General features: G+C 41.3%; 1 protein-coding gene across 3 annotated transcripts; it reads right to left on the bottom strand.

Moving 5' to 3' along the window:
- Positions 1-257: 257 nt before the first annotated feature.
- LOC130931128 (ensconsin-like) lies at positions 258-15,353 on the bottom strand. Of its 3 annotated transcripts, none has more exons than XM_057859645.1 (14): positions 14,983-15,353; positions 13,314-13,388; positions 13,064-13,227; positions 12,698-12,797; positions 12,466-12,582; positions 11,913-12,283; positions 9,101-9,228; positions 8,123-8,331; positions 7,844-8,009; positions 7,609-7,777; positions 4,597-4,701; positions 4,062-4,112; positions 3,765-3,972; positions 258-913 (listed from the first exon to the last, which is right to left on the bottom strand). In XM_057859645.1, exons 1-14 carry the CDS (start codon positions 15,065-15,067, stop codon positions 903-905), a joined length of 1,959 nt encoding a protein of 652 aa, XP_057715628.1. In that variant the 5' UTR covers positions 15,068-15,353; the 3' UTR covers positions 258-902. The 3 variants fall into 3 exon arrangements, with proteins under 3 accessions (XP_057715628.1, XP_057715630.1, XP_057715629.1); XM_057859647.1 differs by having other exon boundaries at positions 3,765-3,918; XM_057859646.1 differs by having other exon boundaries at positions 11,913-12,259.
- Between the last annotated feature and the right edge of the window lie 836 nt (positions 15,354-16,189).

Here is a 16,189-nt window from a genome sequence, read left to right as displayed (position 1 = left end):
ATTGAAACTTGTCAAAACAAGTTTGCTGTCAGTAGCACGCATGTAAAAGGTTCAGTGCGTTCAGCAGCTCTACAAAAGTGACTCTTTAGTGACTACAAAAACATAAAGATATCTGTGCTTAGAATTCTGTTGTTTTGAACAGTTTACATTTGTAGCAGTGCAGCTAATGCACAGGATTGTTCTAAAGGTTTGGATTGTCATGAATGATGCGCATAAATTTGACTATGAGCCATAGGCTACTTTTGTACTTGCATGTTTTTATTGGTTTGAAGAGTGAAGAATGGTAAAGCAATGGTAATATTATATGCATATGACATACAATATAGGAAGGCATCTCTTTCAGCAAATTTAATTTACAATCAGCCTTAAACAAATAGTATAACATGTACAGTATATTTAAATCCATTTTCTAAACATTACAAAAAAAGTTAACATCATTAACTGCTTATTAGTTTGTAGGCTTTCGTGTAACAAGAATAAACTACCATACGTCACTTTGCTAAAGATTGCATATTGTAATTATTGTTAATAAGCAAAGCCACAGCTATTTGTGCAAAAATATATTATTCAACACTTTAAAAAGCAAAGTCTTTGGGAACTACTAGAAGTTTCTTTAGCAGCTTGTAAATGTGTGTTTACTCGCACTACAGCAGTATGCATTCATTCTAACTGCAAAAAAAGCACTTCAATAACAACAAATATCAAGGATTGGATCGTGATTGTACGTGCACAGGAGATGATGGTTTTCGGAAAAGAAAGCTGCTATTCAATAATAAACCTTCTGTGTTGAATTGATCTTTTTAGGATATTTTCCTTGAAATCGTTCATTGAAAAAGATGACCGTTATTGTAATCCTCATTGTATGGTGGTGATTTCCATGTGCTTGACTGAGACAATGCAGCTCAGATGACTTCTGAGGATAGAGAAGAGGGAGATAAAAACAGAGTCAGCCATGAATGATGGGATTACATAATGGGTCACTTTGCAGAGATACGTATTTCCTTATCAACTCATAAGTCATTTAAACTCACGTGGACTGGTTTTAGGCTTCTAACTGCCAGCTAAAGTGTTTGGCATTAGGTTTAGAGCAGGGGTGTCCAAACATTTTGCAAAGGGGGCCAGATTTGGTGTAAAAATGTGGGGGCCCAACCTTGGCTGACGTCTTTTACGTAGAACAATATATTTAAGCAAATTTTAGCAAGCCATTCTGTGTGTCACATTTGCTTTATTTTTTTTTTTTCAATTAATAATTTCAACAATCTCGCAACTAGCCTTTCTAGCGTTCTCTTTCGACTCTCGGGCTCTTGCGAAATATTGCTGCTGTGAAATTAAACTAGCTTCAAGTTGCTTTAATTTCTCGCTACGTATCTTCCCTGTAATCTTGTCGTACATGTCAGTGTGTCTTGTTTGGTAATATCGCCTCACATTGAACTCTTTAAAAACAGCGACAGCCTCTTTGCAAATAAGGCAGACACAGTTGTTGCATATTTTAGTAAAGAAATAGTCCAATTCCCACCTATCCTTGAAGCGTCAGCTGTTGCAGTCAACGTTCTTTTTTGTTGTTGTTGATTGTCGCCATTTTAGAAAATTGGGAGTAAAGGGTCACACGGGGTAATGTTGCTTAGAGTGCTGCTGCCTTTTAGTGGGTGAATGAGGAGCAGCATTTAGTGTGTAAGCAACTTCATTTGCTGGTAGCACGACTGCTGACCAATTTATTAAGTCTGTGAGCGGGCCAGACATTATTGATTTTATTACAGAGGCTGGGGGCCTGATGAAATTTGACCACGGGCTGCATTTGGCCCCCGGGCTGGACTTTGGACGTCTGGTTTAGTTAAGGGGCAAGGTCATGCCATGAATAGGATTTTTGTAAATGTTAGATGATTATGTTTAGGGTTATGAATAAGGATTAATGTTAGCGTTGGTAGGTTGGGGTGTATGGTTAGCTGTAGAAGTTTGGCGAATATTGTGGGATTTGGATGTATGGTTACGCTAAATTGGTTAAGTTGATTGTCCAAATGTATGAGTGTGTGCACGAATGGTTGTGCGTCTTCTTCTGCCCTGTGATTGGCTGTCAACCGTTCCAAGGTGTTCCCTGCCTACTGCCCATAGTTAACCCTTGTGAGATTAAGTGGCTCAGAAAATGAATGAGTGAAAGGTTTAGTGCCGGAGGCAAGGGATAGCTAGCTTGTGGGATTGTAAATTAGGGAGTGATTCATAGTTTGGGTTATGTGGTTAGGTTTAGTGTTGAAGGACTGGGCATTGCTTATTGACGTTATTGAAGGATTTCAAGACATACAGTTGTGGTCAAAAGTTTACATACACTTGTGAAGAACATAATGTCATGGCTCTCTTAAGTTTCCAGTTATTTCTACAACTCTGATTTTTCTCCGATAGAGTGATTGGAACCGATACTTCTTTGTCACAAAAAACATTCATGAAGTTTGGTTCTTTTATGACTTTATTATGGGTTAACAGAAAAAGTGATCAAATCTGCTGGGTCAAAAATATACATACATGATCTGAAAAAGCGAATCATTGACTTGAACAAGTCAGGAAAGTCACTTGGAGCCATTTCAAAGCAGCTGCAGGTCCCAAGAGCAACAGTGCAAACAATTGTTTGTAAGTATAAAGTGCATGGCACTGTTTTGTCACTGCCACGATCAGGAAGAAAACGCAAGCTATCACCTGCTGCTGAGAGAAAATTGGTCAGGAGGGTGAAGATTCAACCGAGAATCACCAAAAAGCAGATCTGCCAAGAATTTGAAGCTGCTGGAACACAGGTGTCAGTGTCCACAGTCAAGCGTGTTTTGCATCTCCATGGACTGAGAGGCTGCCGTGCAAGAAGGAAGCCCTTGCTCCAAAAGCGGCACCTTAAGGCTCGACTGAAGTTTGCTGCTGATCACATGGACTAAGATAAGACCTTCTGGAGGAAAGTTCTGTGGTCAGACGAAACAAAAATCGAGCTGTTTGGCCACAATGCCCAGCAATATATTTGGAGGAGAAAAGGTGAGGCCTTTAACCCCAAGTACACCATGCCTACCGTCAAGCACGGTGGTGGTAGTATTATGCTGTGAGGCTGTTTTGCTGCCAATGGAACTGGTGCTTTACAGAGAGTAAATGGGATAATGAAGAAGAAGGATTACCTTCAAATTCTTCAAGATAACCTAACGTCATCAGCCCGAAGATTGGGTCTTGGGCGCAGTTGGGTGTTCCAACAGGACAATGACCCCAAACACACATCAAAAGTGGTAACGGAATGGCTAAATCAGGCTAGAATTAAGGTTTTCGAATGGCCTTCCCAAAGTCCTGACTCAAACCCCATTGAGAACTTGTGGACAATGCTGAAGAAACAAGTCCATGGCAGAAAGCCATCAAATGTAACTGAACTGCACCAATTCTGTCAAGAGGAGTGGTCAAAGATTCAACCAGAAGCTTGCCAGAAGCTTGTGGATGGCTACCAAAAGCGCCTAATTGAAGTGAAAATGGCCAAGGGACACGTTACCAAATATTAGCGCTGCTGTATGTATATTTTTGACCCAGCAGATTTGATCACTTTTTTCTGTTCACCCATAATAAAGTCATAAAAGAACCAAACTTCATGAATGTTTTTTGTGACAAAGACGTATCTGTTCCAATCACTCTACCAGAGAAAAATCAGAGTTGTAGAAATAACTGGAAACTCAAGAGAGCCATGACATTATGTTCTTCACAAGTGTATGTAAACTTTTGACCACAACTGTATTCACCTTTTTACATGGTCTCACCTGCTCGTTGGTGTGTCTGGATGTCTTCCAGACCTGTGAGAGTCCGAAGAGACCTGCGCTCTTTAAAGGCCACAACAGGCACCATGTCATCGTTGGCGCCTTTGTCATCCACAACTATCTGTGAGGGCCTTGAACTCGGCGGCTTGACGGCATCCTGCACAGGAGGCTCAGTGTTCTCATTTGGTAAGATGCTCACCGTTGCTGATTTCTGCGGTTAAGAGTAAACTAATGAAGTAGTTTGAGACAAAGCGGTGCAATGTTTGATTGGATCACAAGACTTTGTTGGGTGAGCCTCACCATGTCAGGAGAAACTGTTCCTCTGGTCCGCCGCATGATCTCCTCCAGTCGCTGCAGGGCGAAAGGGCTTTGAGTGTTATGGTTACATTGGAAAAAACATTCATCCTCGTTTTCAAGTCAGACGGCTCACATGATTAACAGTCGTTGCCTGGAGAATAAGGATTTTTTTTTTTTTTTTTTTTAAATACAAAAGGATGCCAGGTTCAGGTATTGCACAGGTAGTGCACCTGCAGCTGTTGGAGGAACAGATAGGCTGCAGCAGATAGGCTAATGCAAATGTACTTCAAAAGCTGACTTTCACAAAGGCTTCCTGATTTTGCATCTGTATGAAACTGCAGCATCATAGCCCCATGAAATGCATTTGTAATCTTTACGATTTCCCATTATCAGCCACAGGCTTTGCCACGGGCTTTTTAAAACTGGTCTAAGACTGCTAACTGACATGCTAACAACAACAACAACAACAACAACAAAACAATAGATTTTGATAGTAAAATGCTTTATAGGCTGGGGGTGTGGGGTGTGGGGGTGTCACCTTTTTCCTGACTTGGCGCTCTGCTTCTTCTTTCTGTGCATACAGCTCTCGTTCCTTTTGTATCTGAGCTGCTTTCTCTCGCTCTCTGGCTTGTTCCTCCTCTCTCTGCAGCCGTCACAGTGTGGTTGCAATCAGGTAAGAGTTTAGTCACATGTCCAAGACATAAGAAATTAGTCTGAACCTTCAAGCTTCTAAATCACATGTTACTGTGAAACAAATTGAAGATAGTTATTTCGGCTCGCCATGTTTCATGCTAGTCCAGAGAAGTAGTTACTTGGGTGAAGTGAGTCAAGTCTAGTTCAGTCATCTTTTAAATGGTAAATGGAGTTATACTTGTATAGCACCTTTACACCTTCAAGGCACTCAAAGCACTTTGACACGATATACTCATTCACTTACTGATGATGCAGCACCAGGAGCAACGTGGGGTTCAGTATCTTGCCTGAGGATACTCACAGTGTATCACAAAAGTGAGTACACCCCTCACATTTCTGCAGATATTTAAGTATATCTTTTCATGGGACAACACTGACAAAATGACACTTTGAGACAATGAAAAGTAGTCTGTGTGCAGCTTATATAATAGATTTAATTTATTTTTTCCCTCAAAATAACTCAAAATATAGCCATTAATATCCAAACCCCAGGCAACAAAAGTGAGTACACCCCTTAGAAGCTACGTACATCCCAAGAAAGCCCGCAACAGTTTGCTAAAGACATGTCAACAATGCACATGGATTACGGCAACAATTTCCAATGGTCTGATGAGACGGGCGGGCTTTCTTTTGTACACTCTTCAGAAGAGGCTTCCTCCTGGGATGACAGCCATGCACACCAATTTGATGTAGAGTGTGGTGTATGGTCTGAGCACTAACAGGCTGACCCCCCACCTCTTCAATCTCTGCAGAAATGCTGACAGCACTCCTCTAACGGGTCACATGACATTTTGAAGGGAAAATGACAAGCAGTACTCAATTCGGACATTTAGGGATGTACGTAGTTTCTAAGGGGTGTACTCACTTTTGTTGCCAGGGGTTTAGATATTATGGCTATATTTTGAGTTATTTTGAGGGGAAAATAAATTAACTCTATTATATAAGCTGCACACAGACTACTTTTCATTGTGTCAATGTGTCATTTTGTCAGTGTCGTCTAAGGGTGTAACGGTACATGTATTCGTATTGAACCGTTTCGGTACATGGTGCTCGGTTCGGAACGGAGTCGTACCGAACGAGTTTTTGACGTAATGTAACCCTTACTTTTCGAGGCTGTGAGTCGATCGGGTTACAGTTTCTTTGTGTTGATTATATTTACCTTCTTCTCTACTATAATGAGGACCAACACGGTAGGACAGTAAGAAACGTCAACGGCACGACAACATGGCCACCGCGACAACGCTGTGAAACGCGACCGTTAAAGTCAATCAGCCAATGCACACCAGTCACAGTGCGGCAGCATGTTAGACCCGTCCCAGAAGCGGCTCAACGCGATGCGTGCGAAAAGAACGGCAGAGTTTATTATTTGACGCGAGACGCGGCCCTCCTGCGTCAATACTACTAGCTAGCAGACCGGGCAGACCGGAAGTCACTCGTGTAAAAATACGGTGGATCCGGTCGATTTTCAAACTAATATGCAATCGTAACCCACTTTTTGAGTCCATCAGATCTCTTGAATGGTAGATCGGGGCACAGTTGACTTGTATTTGTTGATTTACTGTTATCTTCGCTGCTATAATAATAACCAACACAGCCCCGTGTTCAATACAAAACCCTCCTACCACAAAAAAAAAAAAAAAAAACAAGTAGGAACTAATATTTACATAGGAACTAAAGTTATACAACATAAAATATATAATATAAATTAATACTACATCACATTTGTAAAATATAAACACATAATAAAATAAATAATAACCCATTTAAATAAAATAAATTGAAATGAGCTAAAACACCTGTAATTAAATAATAAGAATTATACACAGATCCTGCTTACACAATTAAATTTATTAATTTCTGTGTGGCGCTTTAACTTGAGAAAATCCACCAATAAAGCTTTTGAAAACCGTTTATAAGAAAAAAAATGATTCATTGAGGCATTTAATTTGTAAAGTACATGTTAATGTATTTGTCATTGGGATTGCTTTTCTCTTTAGCACAGGACTTCTTTTTTCTTCTTTCTTTCAGAAAGAAAGCTGAACAATACGCGGGGTCTGAAAGGCAAATTGTTGTTGGATTATTATCTTAAAATACCCACTACTTTTTTTCCTATTGTTCAAAAGCACAAAAGTGTGTAATAAACAACTAGCATTTATATTTTGCATTTTGTTTTCTTACTGTACCGAAAATGAACCGAACCATGACCTCAAAACCGAGGTATGTACCGAATCGAGATTTTTGTGTACCGTTACACCACTAGTGTTGTCCCATGAAAAGATATACTGTACCTAAATATCTGCAGAAATGCGAGGGGTGTACTCACTTTTGTGATACACTGTACCAGGGTAGAAAATCGAACCCACAACCTCTAGGTTTGGCGAATGACTCTACCACTGAGCCACGCTATTAGGAGTTTTGTTCCCACTGACATATGAACAGGATAAGCGGCAACTAAAATTAGTTAGTGGCAGCATCAGATTTAAGCCTTTACAGTTTTATAGGCTGATATTGTGCCATATATAGAATCGCTTTGAGGCCAGCAGTCTTGAGTTATTCAGAACTCTTTACTTAGCAAGTCTGTAGTTCTAAAACTTCTGACTAAAGTCTGACTTTAGCCAAGTCAGTCCCCACTCTTTGCATCTTGGACCTGTTGTGACAGAGTCACTGTGATCCAACACAGCGGTAGTGGATGTGAGACGCAAAAGACAACACTTAAATTGAGATGTAATTTTTCCTGATTTAGAGTCAAGTGATAAGGAGAGGGTTCGATCACATAATGGGTTTGTTGATCTCGGTTAGGGGATTAGGATTAAATGAGTGAATGTTCAGGGAGGTCAGACAGGTATATGTCACCCACCTGCTTGTGCAGGAGAGCTGCTTCCCGCATCGCCTGAAGCCTCTCCTCCTCCGCCTTCTTACTCTCCTCTTCCTCACGTCTTTGCTTTTCTGCAATCAGATGTTCGGCTTCGGCCTGCTGCCGAGCTCGCTCCTCAGCCCTGTGGCGCTCCAGCGCCTCATGACTCCGTCTGGAGATCAAGGGCGGGATCGATGAATCACGTGTATCTGAGAAGTGGTTCCTGTTCTACGCTTACCTTTCAGCTTCGGCAGCCTCCAAGCGCTTCTGCTCCTCCAGCTCTCTGAGCTGCCTGGCTTCTCGCCTTCTTTCGGCCAACAAGCGAGAGGCCTCTTCTGGGTCAGTGGTACCACTTGAGGGCCTTAACATGGATTCAGATGGTGGTGAAAGCATAATGGAGGGACCTGAAGAAAACAAAAGAACCAATATCGCCATTATATTTCATTAATGCTCACAGGAATAATGAGGGAAAACAAAAATGTGATCTTATTCAAGATACAAGTTTGTCAGAACTCACTGCCATCTCCTGCAGTTCTGCTTTCAACCTCTATCCCAGAACTTTGAGTCTCAGGTGAATCCTCCATTCTGTCTTCAATGACAGGCCTGCCAGGCCTTGAGTTCCCGGGTGACAGGGCAGAGTTGCAAATGGGAACATCTTCCTCAGGAACAGACTCGAGGTCTAGTTGAAGAGGGATAGAGTGTCGACGGCTCGATCTTCTGTGAACCCTTCAATATGGAAGAAAAAAATGTCTCATGTTGGCCTGACTATTTTTATTTATTCAGTTAATTTAATTTTCAGAGCATTGAATCGTTCAGTCAGGCCTACTCCTCAGGTCAAGACGCAGCTTTCTCCCCACACATAAAATATAAGCGGCACTCTTTTGAGGACAAAAATGAGCATTTTATGGAAACAGAAGGTAGATGGTTTAATAGGACGAGATAAGTCAACGTGAAAGTGGGAGCAACATCTCTAGACGAGCATTAACCTTGTGACACCATCCATCTTTCTCATACAATACCAAGCCATGCCAATATTCTTAAGATTTTTTTTCTGCCAAAAAATAAACTGAACTCTTCTTACAACTTATCTGACCATAATATAGGCATTTTCACCACCAACTGCTGTTGAAGGACAGTGGCTTCTCTGGAAAGCATGGACTAAACCCTAAATAACAACTTGAATGATGTGAAAAGAGTGGATGGCTGGCTGGAGGAATAGATCTGACAAACGTTAAGCTAGTCGTTGCTGAATATGCCAATTCTGTCTGGATTAGCCCGTGAATAAAGCTGGTCGCAAGAGCTAATAAATAAAGAGTCATGATTCCAAACCCAAAAACACACATTAGTGTCTGTCCTACCATGCATGCATTAATGAAGCCTGCTTGAATGAGAGGCAAAACGTCTTCAGAGAATCACAACAGTACAGTTGCAATCGATTCAATGCCCTGAGAATCGCTCATGTTGTCGTTGTGTTACATGATTTGTTATCACCTACCGTTCTGGAGAGGGCGAAGAGGTTGTTCTGCTTGTTTTAGTGGAGACATTGTTTTTCACAGGCGACCGTTTGTCTGGACCAGCGTTTGAGGTCTTCTTGATAGCGTTGTGCGGTGTTACCGCCTTGGGCTACACCAAAAAAGGGACAAACAGTAGGAAGGTGAGTGTTTCTGCACATAAAACTTCTAGTAGACATTTCTAACAGGCACACCTCTTTCTAAAGTGGGCAAAGCAAGAACACTATAGAGGTCTTTATTCATATAATTATTTAATTACCGTATTGGCCTGAATATAAGACGGCCCTGATTATAAGACGACCCCCTCTTTTTCAAGACTCAAGTTTGAAAAAATACTTTTTGAACACCAAATTATTTTTTATACAGAAAATAATTACAGTACATCCGAAACAAATGATTATAACAATATATTTGAAAGAAAAAGCATGTTATTTTGCCTCGTTCAAATCTTAATATCTGAACATTTAAATATGTAAACTAAAGTGCAATCACATTCGTAAATGAATGGCTTCTGGTTTTTGAAATGTAAATAAACCAATATATTGTGATAAAACAACAAAATTGCAATAACTGCATTAACCATCAAAGTGAAGTCTAACTGTAACTGTAGTCTTGAAACAAATCTGAATAAGGAAAAACATTGCAATAAAATAATGCAAACTGGTTAAACTTGAGAGTAGCTGAGATCTGTCATGACAGAACATTGCTTCAATGATATCTGGCGCCATCTAGCGTCGTGAATGGGTATAATGTCTAGACCGCGAATATAAGACAACCCCCTCTTTTTCAGTAAGCTTGAGAACGATAAACCGATACGACCGGATATCCGGTTTTACAGGTGAGAGATACAGCTGTATCGATAGTAAACTTACCATTCGACAGTAATTAGCCATTAAATATTCAATTAGGCTATCGCGAGCACAAGAATTGGCTTCTAATGCCTAGTTCAATGCATTGCTTAATAGGATAATAATTTAGCTTTTACTTCACATGCTGCGCTTGTGTCATTCACCACACAGCGCGTTTAGACTCAGACCGCACGCATGATGTAATATGGACAAGCTCACAGTCGTGGTTGACTCAACTTCCTATACATTTCGGCAGAACCGCTACTAGTCGCCGTCATTACCCGATCGTTACGGGTGTGTCATAACAACACGACATTACCCAATCGTCACGGGCGTGTCATAACAACGCGAGAGCTAACAAAACCACTGTAACGCACGCTCTGTAGCGTTTTCTTCACAGCCAAAAACGAAACTAGTAGTGGCAACAAAGCAACATGCTAAAACAATAGACAGTGTGAGCACCGATGCCAGCGACGTGCAGCGATTTATTTTCAACGCACCCAGGAAAACAAAAGTCGGACTTTGAAGGGATGAAGGCAGCCAGATCTGTTCGCATGGGACAGAGCTAGCGTGAAGTGTGGAGCCATATAGAGATCGTGAGTTTTTAACCCTGAAAAATAACCCACTACACTGGTGGAAAGGGCGGCATATTGTTTCCACGAAACGCAGTCTACTTAAACATGAACATGTGGATTAATTGATCTTCCTCAAGAAAAATCTGCCATTCAAAAAAGATATGGACAGTGATGAGGAATAAAAAATGAGGAAGCACAGGCATGAGTGAATGAATTTGCCGTGTATTAGGTTAAAGTAATGATTATTGACCTGTCTGTCTAAAATGCCCTGTTTTTATTCCCCCAATTATACCAGTCGTAAAGCATAATCTATTATTTATTTATGATAACTCTAGCAGGTTTAATTCTTTTTTTTCTAGAGCTGCTGCATATAATTAATATTTTTTGTTTGTAAGATGTTTACGTTGAAAGTTTGCACTTAAATTACTTACCTCTTGTGTTCAAAACACCAGGAAATACAGTAATTGAATTACGGCACTTTATTGTTGTCTGTCACTGGAGTTTTATTATCAATCCCATCCAACAAAATGACGGTCATATAGTAAGCCTTTTTTTTTTTTTCTTCATAAAAATAAAACATAAAATTGGTGTGAAATTTTGTTGTTTAATTTTGCTATTAGAAATGTGGTCTTTTTTATATGTTTAAAATACTGTACTGACACACACAACAAATGTTTACTATCGTATCGTTTTCACTCTGTATCGAACCGTATCGTTCTTGAACTGTATCGAATCGCATTGAATTGCTCGGCCTTAAAAATGTATCGTTTTTTAATCGAATCGTAACCTATGTATCTAGATACATATCAAATCGGCTTCATGCCAGAGATTCCCAACCCTAATTTTCAGTCTTATTTCAATGAAAAAAACACCGTCTTATATTGGGGCCAATACGGTAATGAATTTTTACAAAATTTAGCTCTCTCCATGTTTCTAAGCAAGAGAAATGTAATTCATTCATTTTCCGAGCCGCTTATCCTCACGGGGGTCACAGGGGGTACCGGAGCCAATCCCAGCAAACTATGGGTAGTAGAACAGTAGGCGGTGTACACCCTGAATCGGTTGCCAGCCAATCGCAGGGCACAGGGAGACGAACAATCATTCGTGCACACAGTCATACCTAGGGTATTTTTAGAGTGTTCGATCAGCCTACCATGCATGTTTTTGGGATGTAGGGGGAAACCGGAATACCCAAAAAAAACTCACACAGACACAGGGAGAACATGCAAACTCCACACAGGAAGGCCGGAGCCCGGGATTGAACACTTTATCTGAACTGTGAGGCGGACATGCTAACCACTCTGACACCGTGCAGCTAGAGAAATGTTGTCTGTTGTATTTATAAAAACCTTAAGTTAATATCAAAGTATCACCTTCACACTGCTGGTACTTTTACTATGGGTGACGCTGGGACTCAGGTGTGGTGGCGGTCTTTGACTTTGAGGCCTCAGGTTCTGAGTTTTCTTCATCTGAGGTCTCTGAGCTTGAGGCTTCTGGTTCTCAAGTCTCTGGACTTGTGGTCTCTGGGTTTGTGGTTTCTGTTCCTTTGGTCTCTGGTTCTGGGTCTTCTGAATCTGGAGTTTCTGGTTTTGGGGTCTTTGAGTCACGAGTTTCTTGTCTTGGGGTCTCTGGTTCTGGGGTTTCTGGATATTGGGTCTGTGGTCCTGCACCAACTGCGGCGTGCTGCTCAAGCTGCTACTGGTCGTGGAGTAAAAGGAAACTGCACGGCGACAAATATAAACAACTGAGCCAGCATTTATTGTGATTATCATGAGAATGTGCAGGGAAAGTTAAAAGGAAGAAAAATGGACAGAATGGGAATGAGTATGAGGAGAATGGGAGAAGAAAGGCATTAGTTATCAAAGAGCGCAGAAGTTTTTTAGCAAGCCATTCCTATGATGTATTGCTTTCAGCTAGGATCAGTACCTTCTTCTCCTGACTGATCAGCAGCACTCTTGCTCCGGGCCAAAAAAGAGCTTGTGGGGGTAAGCAGACGACTCACCAGGTTCTTCTCCCATGTGCTGAGGGCTATGTGACGTGGAGCTAATGTGTGGATGGAGCAGCGTGGAGTTTAAGATTAGAACGTGCCAAGAAAAGTTAAGCCTCTAGAGAATAGAAAGTTTAAGAACGCACACATTACATTAGACTTGTGTGTTACCATTTTTGGTGGGCTTCCTTCCGCTCACGTTTTGGCTGGATTTCTGTTGGGCTCTTTGACTCTTCTCCTTGGTTCGGCGCACTGCTGATTCATTTCGCTCCTTATGATTTGGAAAAACATGATCACCTATGTATCGTGTATAGTGTTTATACACTCCTATATTTTTCTGTTAGTCAGAATCCTCAGATTCATTATTGCACTGAAACCCTTAACGGTCAAGACTCAGTAATTGCACACGCTCATGTCATTGCATACGCTCTATATGACTTACTTCCACCGCTACCAATCTCCTTCACATTTCAGGCTAAAACTATCAACATCTTTTTCCCCCCTGTTGTTTTTAATCAACATCTTTAAAGAACTGACTTTCTCTTCCTTGAGATACTGCAGTCTTTTCTCCTCCACGGCGGCACGTCTTCGATCTTCCTTGCGCTTCTGCTCCTGCAGTTTCTTCTGCCGTTCCTGTAGCTGCTGCTCATAGTGAAGTTTGGCACGCTGTTCCCGCTCATACCTGTTGTGAACTCGGGAGGCTTAATTTGAGAAATGTACAAATGGACTAGGTTACGTTCAAGTACTAATTTGTACAAGGATTTGTTCTAAGTAACCACCCGCTTACCGAGTAACCTTTGTTGCTCCTCTCTCCTTTCTCGAGCAGCTTTAAGCCTCTCGTCAACATTTGTTCCACTACCCACTGCAACAGACACATTCAATACAAGAGAGACAACATTCTCACAAGAGAAAAATAGATAAAATCACTGTTGCTATAAGACAGGCTTGAAGTATTTTTTCTCTATTTCTTTCTTACTTTTTTTTCCCAAATCAGGACTCCAACCCAAACTCAAAAATCATGGGTATTCCTCTGAATCATCCTCTGAATACTAACACCAAGGCTAAATCAAAGATTAGGATTTGTTGCTCTCGTTGAAAGTAATCTTGAATGAGGGGCCTAACCCCTAAACCCGGCCACTAACCCTAAACCTAAGTTTATGGTGTAACCTGAAACCTTTAGATCAGGGAAGTACCCCTAAATTCTAACCCTAAATCCTAACCTAACCTAACCTAACCTAACCTAACCTAACTTAACCCCTAAACCAGGGTACTAATCCTTAACCTAAATCAATAGTCTAACCTAGACATGCCCAAAGTCCGGCCCGGGGGCCAAATGCGGCCCGTGGTCAAATTTCATCCGGCCCCCAGCCTCTGTCAGAAAATCAATATCATCTGGCCCGCACACAGACTTAATAAATTCGTCAGCAGTACTGCTACCAGCATATAAAGTAGCTTACACACTAAATCCTGCTCCTCATTTACCCACTAAAAGGCAGCAGTATTCTAAGCAACATTACCCCGTGTGACCATTTACTCCTAATTTTATAAAATGGCGACAATCAACAACAAAAAAAAAAGAGGGTGGACTGCGACGGCCGACGATAGGTGGAAATTGGACTATTTCTCCACTAAAATACGCAACAACTGTGTCGGCCTTATTTGCAAAGGGACTGTTTTTAAAGAGTTCAATGTGTGGCGATAGTACCAAACAAGACACACTGACATGTACGACACGATTATAAGGAAGCTAGGTAGTGAGAAAATGAAGCAACTTGAAGGTAGTTTAACTTCACAGCAGTATTTTGCAAGAGCCCGAGAGTCGAAAGAGAACGCCACAAAGGCTAGTTGCGAGATTGTTGAAATGATTAAAAATAAATAAATAAATAAGACGAATGTGACACACAGAATGGCTTGCTAAAATTTGCTTAAATGTATTGTTCTACGTAAAGGACGTCAGCCATTGTGCGCCCCCTACATTTTTACCACATCAAATCTGGCCCCTATTGCAAAAAGTTTGGACACCCCTGGTCTAACCTGAAACCTAAATCTGATAATCACCCATTAACAAGAGAATAATTCCTAACCCTAAATCAGCATCCTAACCCCCGAACCAAGACACTATTCCTAATCATTTTTTTCAAGGTATACAGCAGTTGATACTTGAAATTGGCTTTGAATGACAAGACTGCATCGCTATACAGCAGTTGATACTTGAAATTGGTTTTGAATCACAAGACTGCATCGCCTTAAATGGTACACCACACGTCAGTTATATTTTATGTTTATGTCATCACGCTGGCGAGCTCTCGTGATGGAGCGTCAGTAAAGCGCAAAAAATCCTCAGGCCAACACTTAGGTTGGATGCTAACATTGTCGTACGAACGCAAAGTTTTTTTTTGTTACTGAGTGCAAAATGTGCAGGCTGAAATCATCGTCGCTAGCCTGTCTGGACTCACCTTCTCGTGCTATCCTCCTCACAGGACCCTGCCATGCAGAGCTGACGCTCTTGTGTACGGACATGCCTGCTATGAAGCCTCGCATACCGACGCTAGTTCTAGCTCCACACGCCTCCTCCTTCCCCTCCTCTTTTTCCTCCTCCTTTCAATTTCTATGTGAAGAAGCCTTGGGGTGCACTGCTGCCCCCCTGCATCAGCTGTTCAGCCATCAGCAGGCAAAACAGAGCTCCTCTTCTTCCACCTCTGAGTTTTACTACTGTACCGAGTCTATAATAAGGCCTTCCTCCTCCCCGGTGTGTTGCTCTGCTTTACTTTCACTAAGCAAGGACGAGGCTATGTCACTTTAATAACTGATAAGGTTGGAAGTGGCCACGGGGATGCAGTGTTTCCCTCGTCTGCAACGTCATTGGTGTTTCCACGACAACAGCAATTCAGTGACGTTAGTTGATCAGCTGATGGGGCAAAAAGATGTGCTGTTGGTTGAACCCATGGTTCACTTACGTTTAACTTCATGTTTAACTGATTGGCTGCAATTGTGAAAGATAGCCGTGTAATCCATTTGAATTGAGAGCAGCTGACAGCAAATGATTGCTGCCGTTGAGTTAAAAATATCTTAATCTTTATATGCAAGGCACCAAGTATTGTATTTTCAAAATTATCATAATCATTCGTCTTCCATGCAGCTTATCCTCACAAGAGTCATGGGGGTGCTGGACAGTGCTGGACAGATTACTTGAAAAAGTAATTTAATTACTGATTATACCTCAAAAAAATAGTTACTTTACTGATTATTTTATTATCAATGGAACTAAGTTACTTTAAAATTAATCTATCAGGTACTTTTACCAATTTTTCTCACTTTGCTGCCTCAACATAAGAATGACAACAGAAAAATTTCATCACATCAGGGGTCGCGATAACCGAATATTTTCCGTCGTTGACCGATTTTTTAAAACTGTGACGGAAAAAACTGAAGTCCACCTGTCATTTTGACAGGTTGCAATTCACACCCCAGACCACAGGGTGGCGAGTGAGCATATTAATTAGCTATTGTCTCTCGATGCATGACGTCGTTGGCCTTACTCTGAAAAATGTCAAGGCAACTGAGTGTCCGAAGTTTCTTCAAAAAGCCCCAAAACGACGATGGTGTTGATAAAAGAGGTGAAAAAACAGGGACTGCACAAGCGGGCACGCAATTCAAGTCCAT

The sequence above is a fragment of the Corythoichthys intestinalis genome, chromosome 15, assembly GCF_030265065.1.
Source record: "Corythoichthys intestinalis isolate RoL2023-P3 chromosome 15, ASM3026506v1, whole genome shotgun sequence".
Taxonomy (NCBI): Eukaryota; Metazoa; Chordata; class Actinopteri; order Syngnathiformes; family Syngnathidae; genus Corythoichthys; species Corythoichthys intestinalis.
This window is presented reverse-complemented; position numbering and strand designations above follow the sequence as displayed.

Bases quoted from the DNA above. Each gene is read 5' to 3' on its own strand.
- LOC130931128 (XM_057859645.1), bottom strand. From the start codon at position 15,067: ATGCGAGGCTTCATAGCAGGCATGTCCGTACACAAGAGCGTCAGCTCT. The intron at 9,229-11,912 runs GTGATACTTTGA...TTTTTGGTGTAG, and splicing joins AAAGTACCAGCAGTGTGAAG to CCCAAGGCGGTAACACCGCA. The intron at 4,113-4,596 runs GTGACACCCCCA...TTCGCCCTGCAG, and splicing joins AGCGCCAAGTCAGGAAAAAG to CGACTGGAGGAGATCATGCG.